The sequence below is a fragment of the Acanthisitta chloris genome, unplaced genomic scaffold (genome assembly GCF_000695815.1).
Source record: "Acanthisitta chloris isolate BGI_N310 unplaced genomic scaffold, ASM69581v1 scaffold11587, whole genome shotgun sequence".
In the NCBI taxonomy this organism is placed as follows: domain Eukaryota; kingdom Metazoa; phylum Chordata; class Aves; order Passeriformes; family Acanthisittidae; genus Acanthisitta; species Acanthisitta chloris.
The window spans coordinates 27,053-38,052 of record NW_008680997.1 but is presented as its reverse complement, the minus strand read 5'-3'; the positions used below and the strand labels follow the sequence as shown (position 1 = coordinate 38,052).

Sequence of the window (11,000 nt, the reverse complement as noted above, 5' to 3'; positions counted from 1 at the left end):
AGAACACAGTATCCCAGAATCATTGTGGTTGGAAAAGACCTTCAAGACCATCGAGTCCAACCTGTGACCAATCACCACATTGTCAGCTACACCAGAGCACTGAGTACCATGTCCAGTTGTTCCCTGAATGCCTCCAGGGATGGTGACTCCACCACCTCCCGGGGAATCCCCTGCCAAAGCCTGACAACCCTTTCCATGAAGAAATTCCTCCTGATGTCCAACCTGAATATCCCATGGTGTAGCTTGAGGCTATGTCCTCTTGTCCTGTCACTCATTCCCTGGAAGAAGAGCCCAAGCCTCACCTGGCTGCAACCTCCTGTCAGGTAGTTGTAGAGAGCAAGGAGATCTCCCCTGAGGCTTCTTTTCTCCAGGCTGAGACACAAGGTCTTCTCCTCTAGACCATTCTGTATATGCCCAAACTTATATCTCTGTACAGGATACCCCATTGTGCAGACCCCAAATTCTCTCTGCAGTGCAAAGATTCTGCTCTGGTCACATACAGGATGGTTAGTTCTTCCTTTCTCTCTGTTTAAACTTGCACTGCATTTTCATTCCTGGTTGGCAGTACAAAGTTGGCTTAAGAATTGAATGGAAATGAAAAAGGACTTAATGAAAATGGAATTCAAGCCCTGAATGCTGATAGAAAAGGAGTATTGATCCCTTCTCAGGCTGGTATTGGAATGAGTCACAATTATGAATAGGAAAATATTTCAAGTTGTGATGGATTTGGTGAAAGAACTTTCACTGCTTTCAGAGGAAAAGTTCTTATATTGCTGCTAATCAGTATCCATTAAGTTTCCAGCGAGCTGCATTGCACCAGGTAATAAAAGGTGTGAATGACAGTTCTATTGGGGCAGGTAAGAAGGAGAAGAAAACATCTCCCAAGAATGCTGGTACAATCCAAGTCCTTTGCCTATACTCACAGATTTATTTCCTCATACTTTCCTAACTGGCTCATTTTGTTCCCAGTGAAGCCTTTGAGCAGCTACAAGGCAGGATGCCCTCCCTTCCTCCCTCTCTCCCTCCCTCCTTTCCTTCCTCTCTCCTTCCCTTCTTCTCTCTGTCTGCAATTAAGACCTATGTGTCCATTGAGCAATTTCTGAAATCCAGGACACCCATTACCCCCTTTCCCACCTATTTCAGGAATTAAATCTGGTAGAAAAGGAGCTGTAAAAGCTGTTCCCAGCCTGAGGTCAATCTGAGTCCATCTCACTGATTGGACTTTGGAGAAGGTTCAAAAATGCATCGATCCAAAAAATCTGTCTTGTATGAAGCACCAGTGCAATCAGTAGAATGACACTAATTACACATGGAATGAGGAGGCAGTTGCCTATCTCCAGCTCCAATCCCTCCTTGTTCCTACATATCGATAGGGAGCCAGAGAAAATTCCTCTTCTTTGTACCACCTGAGATATTTTCTCTCTGTGTTTCACCCAGAGTCTCTGGAGCTCAATGGTAGCAGATGAAAATGTAATAGAGGACCTCAAAACCTGATGTTTGTGCAGAGCAAATCCCAGTTTGGTTTGTTTGTTGCAGCTCTTTGGTTTTCCGTTATTGGAAAATAAAACTGAAAAGTACACACAGAAATTCTGCTGGGAAGAGCATGTGGGAGTGGTCAAAACCACAAGTCATCTTGGTCAGAGGTTACTAGCAAGAGGCTGTGAGAGAATATCTAAGGAGAGAAATGCTTTTGATTTCTTTTTATTTTATTCAGATTTTTCCTCTGAAAGATCAGGTTTAGATTCTTTATTTCAATAAGATTTCGTTTTCTGCAAGTGATTTTGAATTTTTCAGGATGCCAATACAGCAAACAAAACAACAGGGCAATACTTTGTGTCTTTTACCCAGAACCTTTTGTTCTGAGTGAGGAGCAGCCAAGCAGTGAGTGTGCCTCGAGCAGAGCTTGCTACAACACCTCTGAGCATCAGTCTCAGCTTCTCATCTCAGCAGCTTTTGTTTGGCTTGGGGTTTTTTTTTCCTTCTTTTATTTACCCAGTGCCTCTTGTCAGCCAGTTCAACTGCAGGTAATGAGGTACAGGGATTGCCTTTTCCACTGCTCATAAACAGCACATGGTCAGGCACATTCCTACCTGGAGTCTCCCGGTGCTACTACAAGAGCAGTTAATGATTAATCCCCAGAAATGCACCTTGAGGTAACACTAACAGATGGTTTATGCAAAGCTCTGTTTTGAATCAGTGGTAATAATTCCTGTCCCTTTTCCCCCTCCAGCTGGCCCTGCTGAAGATGAGCACCGTGTTCCTCCTGCTCCTGGTGTCCGTGGGGAAGGTTGGAGCTGAGCTGGAGAAAGGAGTGCCCAGGCGGGCGCCGCGGCGCCTGTCGTGCGTGCGATGCTGTGGCCCTTCGGAGCAGCCTGTGTCCATCATCTCCTCACGGCACAGCAGGATGAGCAGTGACCCTGCCTATTCGGTGCCCAAGGTTCAGCCCACTATAGATATCACCATCCTCAAAGGTGACTCCCACCATAACACTCTTTTTCTTCTTTGCTTACCCTTGTTCCTTCCTACACCAACAACTCATCCACTCGGTTTGTCTCAAACAAGGCCGAGGGGTGACATGGCACAGGCTAGAAGTGTCTGAGTGAGAAGAGTTGACCAAAGGGTCTAATCCATCAAAACTCCAAATCACTGGAAGCTCAAGTTAGGTTACACAAAAAAACCAGACTCAAATGTTCATAGAATCACTGAATCATCAAGGTTGGAGGAGACCTCTAAGATCATCAAGTCCAACCATTAACCTATAGCTCTGCTGCAGCCCCTAAACCATCATCTTCAAGTGCCAGATCCAGACACGACCAAAGGGTCTAATCCATCAAAACTCCAAATCACTGGAAGCTCAAGTTAGGTTACACAAAAAAACCAGACTCAAATGTTCATAGAATCACTGAATCATCAAGGTTGGAGGAGACCTCTAAGATCATCAAGTCCAACCATTAACCTATAGCTCTGCTGCAGCCCCTAAACCATCATCTTCAAGTGCCAGATCCAGACACCCTTCCAAGGAAAGGATGGTGACTCCAGCGGGCGCCGCGGCCCCTGTCGTGCGTGCGATGCTGTGGCCCTTCGGAGCAGCCTGTGTCCATCATCTCCTCACGGCACAGCAGGATGAGCAGTGACCCTGCCTATTCGGTGCCCAAGGTTCAGCCCACTATAGATATCACCATCCTCAAAGGTGACTCCCACCATAACACTCTTTTTCTTCTTTGCTTACCCTTGTTCCTTCCTACACCAACAACTCATCCACTCGGTTTGTCTCAAACAAGGCCGAGGGGTGACATGGCACAGGCTAGAAGTGTCTGAGTGAGAAGAGTTGACCAAAGGGTCTAATCCATCAAAACTCCAAATCACTGGAAGCTCAAGTTAGGTTACACAAAAAAACCAGACTCAAATGTTCATAGAATCACTGAATCATCAAGGTTGGAGGAGACCTCTAAGATCATCAAGTCCAACCATTAACCTATAGCTCTGCTGCAGCCCCTAAACCATCATCTTCAAGTGCCAGATCCAGACACCAAACACTTCCAAGGATGGTGACTCCACCACCTCCCTGGGCAATCTATTCCAATACCTGGCTACCCTAACAGTGACAAAACTTTTCCTAACATCCAATCTGAATCTCCCCTGTCTCAGCTTATGACCATTCCCTCTAGTCCTTACTGTGATGTTATCACAGAATTCCTAAGTGGTTTAAAAACTGGGAAAGACCCTCTTTCCATGGCACATTTTTGGTCTCACTCAGGCAGGCAAATAAAAATGGAGCAGAAAATGCAGGAGATGTTCCAGGAGTTCTGTGCTCAGAGATGCACAGATGAAACAAACCCAACCATCTCTCCTAGGCCCAGATCAGACCTCAGCAAACTTCAAAACCTCTTATCCTCACCTCTGCACCAAGGAGGGGAGTTCATCAACACTATGGTTGTGTTTGTCTGATCAGGGCATGGAATTCCACTGTGGGATGTGGAACATCAGCACCATGAGCTCTGTGGAGCCAAGTTTTCACCTGGCTTTATCCAGAATTGGGAAGGTGCTGATGATCTGGCCAATGCTTCCAGATATTTGTGCTGGAAAAACAGTGCTCCAGCAGCTACTTTGCTGGTTGTCTCCATCAGGATGTGCCCACAGCTTGGGCTTGATGTGCTTGTGTTTGACAAGGTTTTTCTTTATGCTCACAGGTGAGAAGGGTGAAATGGGGGAGAAAGGCTACCCTGGAGCAGTTGGGAAGGCAGGAGAAAGAGGCCTACGTGGCTTGGATGGAAGGAAGGGACAGAAAGGCCAGCCTGGCCCACAAGGCCACTCTTGCAAGCACCTCTATGCTGCCTTCTCGGTGGGTCGGAGAAAACCTCTTCACAGCTCAGACTACTTCCAGCATGTCACGTTTGACACTGAGTTTGTGAACCTCTATAAGCACTTCAACATGTTCTCGGGCAAGTTCTTCTGCTACGTTCCAGGAATCTACTACTTCAGCCTGAATGTCCACACCTGGAACTTCAAGGAGACCTACCTGCACTTGATGAAGAACGAGGAGGAGGTGGCCATCCTCTACACCCAGCCCAGCGATCGGAGCATCATGCAGAGCCAGAGCCTGATGCTGGAGCTGCAGGAAGGAGAGGAGGTCTGGGTGAGGATGTTCAAGAGGGAGAGAGAAAATGCCATTTACAGTGAGGAGTCTGATGTTTACATCATCTTCAATGGCCACTTAATCAAGCCAGCTGTAGAGTAGCCACTCCCCAGCTCTAGGCTCAAAGCTTTGGTAGATACATTAGTGTCTTCCCTCTTAGAAATGCATATCTCTAGTTCCACCTGGAAGGGTTCCAGGCCTGTAAGGGTTGTCTGTCCATGTCCAGACACCTGTGTGGATGGAGGTGACTGTTTCAAGGTGATACAAGCTGCATGACTACCAAGAAGGCTTTGACCCTTATGTTCCCTGGAGAAGACACATGTGGAATGCTCCAGTTCTGCAGCTCCATATCAATCCCAAGTAACATCCCTAAAGTTTGACGAATTGGTAGCAAAAATTTAGCTTCTTTGCTCTGCTCTTGAGAAGAAATGTAATTATATCTAAGGACCATAGAGGTTATCTGGGTGCTAATTAAGGAATGGCATTTTTCTTCTAATAAGATTTAAGTCTTTTGTACATCAATATTATTAATCAGAGCCCACACTCCCCAGCACCTGCACCAGGGCTGCTCCACTCAGGTAGGCAAGAACATACCAGAGTTAAGACCAATATTTTCCACAGTACATTAACCCTAAATTATATGTTCATGTTCATGTAATATTCTATTCTGAGAGCATAATTCTGGAATGAGGTAAATAACTGCATCCAAATCTTTTCATAGACATAGAGTTGTAACTACAGACACATGCTCTAACTTCACCAGACCTCTGCATTGCTACCAATACTCCTTGTAAGAACATTCAACATGGCTGGGAATGTGCATTTCCCATTTTAAGAAAATGCTGGGACACTTGGAATTTGCTAAGCTGGAATTTCAGGTCATACTCATGCCTGGAAATGACCATGGTTATAGCAACATCTGTTCTGGCAAGTGGAGAAAACTGGAAAGAAAAAAGCAATAAATGATATTTTAGGGGATTTGGTTTCTCTTTTCCTACAAAATTATTGATATAGCAGTGGAAAGGTACATGCAGCAACAAGAAACATCCTTTCCCCCTATTCCTCCTTGCCCATTCCCCCAGTCTCTTCTTTGCATCCCAAGGTATTTGTATGGATACAGGAAGAGTTCTTGCCAGGCAAACTGCTTCACTACTGTACCTCTCCTGTCCACAGCTGTTGGAAAAGTAGCTGAAATAAAGCTATTGCTTTGAGTACTTGGGTTTGTTTATCTTCTCTCCATAAGCTTTTTCACAGTATGCGACTAAAAGCACCAGAGTGAACATGGAACAATCTCTGGGGGCAATTTTAGTTATCACCAAAGGACTCCAGAAACTAAGCTGATGTCAACTTCACTCCTTGCAGGCCAAGAAATAGCCATCAGCAAGTGTCAGGCTGAGAAGACAGAGAAATTAATCACCTTTTCTGTAAAATACATACCAAATTTTTAAGATATCACAATCTTCCTGAAGATAGGGACTTCAAAGTAACATAACTGCAAAGGAAATTCAGGGTGAAAATGGGTTTCAAGTCTTGAAACTCATTTCTGCTCCTGCTTCCATCACTCTGCAACCTGGAAAGGAAATGTGGGAAACTTGCAGAACTTCTAAAACCACATTTGAGAGCTCAAAATCTTTTCCCCCTATTTTTCCTATTTCTAAATCCTCCCTCTCCCATTCCTAGATTTGCAGCTGAATTCCCAGTGTGGGTACAGAGTGCTGCTGGGGGAGCCTAGCAGGAGATGCCTGTGGTGGAACAGGGATCATTCACAGGCTGATGTGGTCTCAGGGCTGTCTGACATTCCTCATTCCTTCCAGATCCAGCAGTTTCCCTGCAGTTTTGGCTCCCTCCCATCTCCATTGACTATAATTAAAAAGGAAAAAACCTGATCCAGCTGGAATTATTGACAGGGCTTAACCCAGCACTGGAAAACACACCCAGAATGTGCTTAAGTTCAGCCCACATTGATCATGGAAATGCTGCTTTCTCCTAGAAGCAAGCAAAAATCCATCATCTCTATCCCTATATATACACATATCTCCTTAATGTTTAGACACACAATGAGAGATATTTGGATTACTGAAGCAATAAGACACATCCAAAACACTCATGACTGATGTGCCAGTGCCATAAGGAGGTAAATCATCAAAGCCACATTGGTGTCAGGTGCAGAACTGACCTTTCAAATAATCAGAAAGGTCCTTGGGTTATATACATTATTTAAATGAGTCATTTCTAGCATTAGAAAACTAGAACACAAATATTTGAGATCTGCTCAGCCACACACAGGCATCCTGCCAGGCTCTTTTCTTATAGGAACAGAGTTTAAATCCCCTTTTTTGCCAACAATATGTAGCTTGGAAACTGAACTTTGAAAAAGCTTCGTAAGTTCTTTTTTTCGAAGAGAAGAAAGTGAAGGGTTTAAATGTTCCAATCTAAATGCAAAGGAAACAACTTAATTTCTATTTATTTTTCCAAGTGTTTCCCTAAATTGGCATTTTGTATTTCATGCTTTGAAGTTAGCCATCAGGGATCTGTCAGAAGCTTTTCCCCCAATCCTTCAGTGAACAGTGTTACACAGAAATGACAAAACAGCCTCAGCTGCCAGAAATCCCATGTGCCTTTGATTAAGAAACAGAAGATCTCTGGTCCTTCTCATTACAGAATCCTCCTGGAAGATGAAGTCCCTGTGGAACAAGGCACCAATAAACCAATTTCCAGATTGGTTTCATTGCCAGAATAACTTCACCTGTCTTTGGGGCAGGGCCAGAAATTAAGGAGGTGGAGAAACCTGGTGAGACCATACACAGGGAGATGGAAGTAGAGAACAAGAGACTTTTATACAACAGAAATCATGGGAAACATCAGGTGAAAAACATCTACCTCTCAGAATCTCTTGTGGAAGATGAAATGGGTTTTAAGACTTTAACCTTTCATTTTCTGACTGCAACTCTGTACAAGGTTTACACTTACAGCCCAAACTTAGGCAATAGGGAGGAGAGAAACTCATTTAACCTCCTCTCCTTCATCTCTTTGGCATGAGAACCCCAGAAGATTCCCTCACAAGGAGAGATGTGCTGGGACAGGTTCCAAAGAGGGGATGAATTGAAGAGAGCAAATAAATGACCATCCCAGGAAACCCTCAGTGGCATCCTAGGATCTGTCAGAAATGGTAAGGGAAGCTTTCTTAGCCCAGAGTATAACACACTGCACTCTGTCCCTTGAACCTTCCTTTCCTGTAGCCCTAAGTTTCAGCCTGGAAAAGCCACAGGAAGCAATTCCCATTGAAAATGCCCCTCTGAAGGAGCTGAGCCAGACCATGACTTTAAACATGCTGCAGTTTCCAGTATCACAACCCCACACCTGAGAAATCCAAGAGCACAGCTCAGCACTCACTGGGGATCTGTCTGCCCCAGGGAATCCTTTCCTTGAATCTGTCTGAAGATTTCCAAATATCCTCATTCATTTTCCTTCCCTACATGACTGCACTAAATGAAGCATTGCATTATGACCTGCAGGATTTCTGCAGAGCCCTCACTTAGCCACATAATTGCTTTATAATTTGGGTTTGCTCGTTTTCTCTGTTCTTGTAAGATATGAAAACAATTCTTTGTGCTTTCAGGCTTAACCCAAACCCATCACTTCTCTGAGTTCAAATGCAGCAGCATCTGACTTTTAAACAAGTCTGACCTTTTTCTCCCTAAAAACTTCACAATAGCACAGATTTTTTTCTTTCCATTTTCTTCTCCTGAAGCAAAATTTGGGGATGGTGCTTGAGCTTCTCTTCTGTGCTGAAGCAGCAAATTCCTTGGTCTGCCTGACCAAGCTGAGGGAATGTAAAACACAGCAAGAAGGGCTGTGGGTTCTTCTGGGCCGTCATGTAGGTTAGATGGGGAAAAATTCTAGATGAGAATTTAGTAGATGAGTATTTAATAGAGGATAAGAGCAGACAGTAGGTTTCACAGTGCACCGAGTACATGTCATGAGCTACAGGAGTGTTGAGTGAGAATATGTTGTCACTGGGACCTTCTTGTAAGCTAAGATCTGATCTTTAAGGACCTTTCCATTCTATGATTCTATGACCCTTTTAAGGTCCTATTCCTGATCCTGAAACTCCTCCACAGATGTAGCCAAGACCTTGTTCTTAAAGAATTTCATGCCTCTTTGTGCAGACTTTGAACAGTGCTGTAAAGACTCAGAAATCCTCTCTGGAAAGAGGTGTGAAAGGGCTCATAGTCTTGGCTGTGACAAACACCCAGAGCCCAAGTTAATAGCTCTTACAGTGCTATTAGAGCTCATTACACCTGGCAGAGCTGGTGCTTAGTGCTCTGGATGCCAAATGGCATCAAGGAAGCTGAAAGTTCTGTGTGTTCCCCTTTTTCTCTCCTAATTATCCCACTCCTGCATAGTTGCTTCTGGTCAGACCCTGTTGCTCTGTGCTGTCAATCTTGTCTAAGTTGATTAAACTTCTGAACTTGTTCATTAACTCTCTGAGACTGTTCTGGTGAGCAAAAGTCATTTCCTTTAAGAGAGCCCTTACAGCACTTTCTAAATCTGAATAAATAGAACAGCAGGTGAGGATTAGGTCTTCATCTTGCTGTAGCTTTAGCAGTGAATCATTTGAAGCACAGTTAATTGCCTTGCTTGCACCCCTGTGATGGCTATGAGTAGTCAAAGCCAGGTGAGAAGAGCACCTGGGAGAACTGACACTGTCACCTGAGCTAATCACTGAAAAAAATGGTTTTCACCTGCTCACCATGTGCTTCTGCTGTCCTGAAGAGAGGATGTCCAGGGGAGGCCATGAAGTTGCTAAGAGGACTAGAACAATTCCCCTCAGACAGGTTGAGAGTGTTGGGGCTATTCAGCCTGGAGAAGAGAAGGTTGTGTGGAGACCTCACAGCAAGAAGGGCCTACAGGGAAGATGGAGAGAGACTCTGCATCAGGAACTGCAGTGACAGGACAAGGGGAAGTAGGTTCAAATTGAAAAAGGCGAAAATTAGGTTAGACATCCAGAAGAAATTCTTCCCTGTGAGGGTGGTGAGGAACTGGCACAGGTTTCCCAGAGAAGCTGTGGCTGCTCCATCCCTGGAAGTGTTCAACGCCAGGTTGGATGGGGCTTGGAGCAGCCTGAGGTAGTGGAAGGTGTCCCTGCCCATGGCAGAGGGTGGAACTGGATGATCTTTATGGTCTCTCCCAACCCAAACCATTGCAGATTCTGTGACGTGCTGGTCCTGCTGATGTTCCCTGCTTCCCGGCGGCTCTCTGAGCAAGGGTTAACAATCCTGCTTGGTGCTCAGTCTTTCAACTGTGCTTTCCAAACACAGCCCAGTTCCTTGATTTAATTCCAGCCTGCAGCAATAAGCCATCCCTCAGTAACTGCTGTAATCACAGCTCTCTGCTGGCTGATCACAAGCTTAGTAAGGGTTGTGAGTGAGCCTGAATCAAACTTTTCCCAGCCAAAGGAGACTGGTAAAATCTCTGTTCTGCCAATTTTCTTTCAAAATGTAAAATTCCTCTAAACTCTCACTCTTTGTGTGGTTTTTCTGCCTGTAAATATTCAGAATGAGACATGACAGCAAACATGCCTTTCCCTAGCAGCAGTTTAGTGTTGCTCCTTCACTCCCACATTGGACAGACTGTGCTATCAGCCTGTTTAGGCACTGAGGATGTGCTGGGCACTTTGGGAAGTCTCATTAGTCTCCTCATCCCTTTTGAAACCTCCCTAAAGGTAACTCAGACTTAAAAGCAGTGATCATATGAAAATGAAAACCTGAAAAATTGTTCCTGTCTGTGTCTGGGGATGTGTGAGAACATCTACAGTGTGTGAGCTGCAGGTGTGCTGCACCTATCACAGAATAATGGAATTGTTTAGATTGGAAAAACCTCAGAGATCATCGAGTCCAACCATTCCCCCAGCACTGCCAAGGCCACTACTAAACCGTGTCACCAAATGCCACATCCACATGGCGTTTAAATCCCTGCAGGGATGGTGACTCCAGCACTGCCCTGGGCAGCCTGTGCCAAGGCTGGACAACCCTTTTGGTGAGGAAATTTCCCTAATATCCAACCTAAACCTCCCCTGCTACATCCTGTCTGCTTACCGTGCTCACATCTCTCTGCCACTGCGATGCCACAATCTATTGCAGTGAGAATGTCCACAGATCCCACATTCTCATCTTCTTGCAGCAAGTTTTAGAGTAAGGAGGCTGTTTTAGTTAGGTTTCATCCCTCCTGGATTTCTGGAAGGGTGTTTATCATCTGTCAGGGTAAGAACCAGCACCTCTGCCTTGGGCAAACTGCTTTCTTCCTCTCAATAAGGAAACTTTTCTTTTACAACAGGAACAGACAGATAACATCGATGCTGATA

At 44.9% G+C, this 11,000-nt stretch overlaps 1 protein-coding gene across 1 annotated transcript; it reads left to right on the top strand.

Moving 5' to 3' along the window:
* The first annotated feature begins 251 nt into the window (after positions 1–251).
* Positions 252–4,738, top strand: C1QTNF8 (C1q and tumor necrosis factor related protein 8). Its single transcript, XM_009077938.1, has 3 exons — positions 252–323; positions 2,231–2,471; positions 4,191–4,738. Exons 1-3 carry the CDS (start codon positions 252–254, stop codon positions 4,736–4,738), a joined length of 861 nt encoding a protein of 286 aa, XP_009076186.1.
* The last annotated feature ends 6,262 nt before the right edge of the window (positions 4,739–11,000 follow it).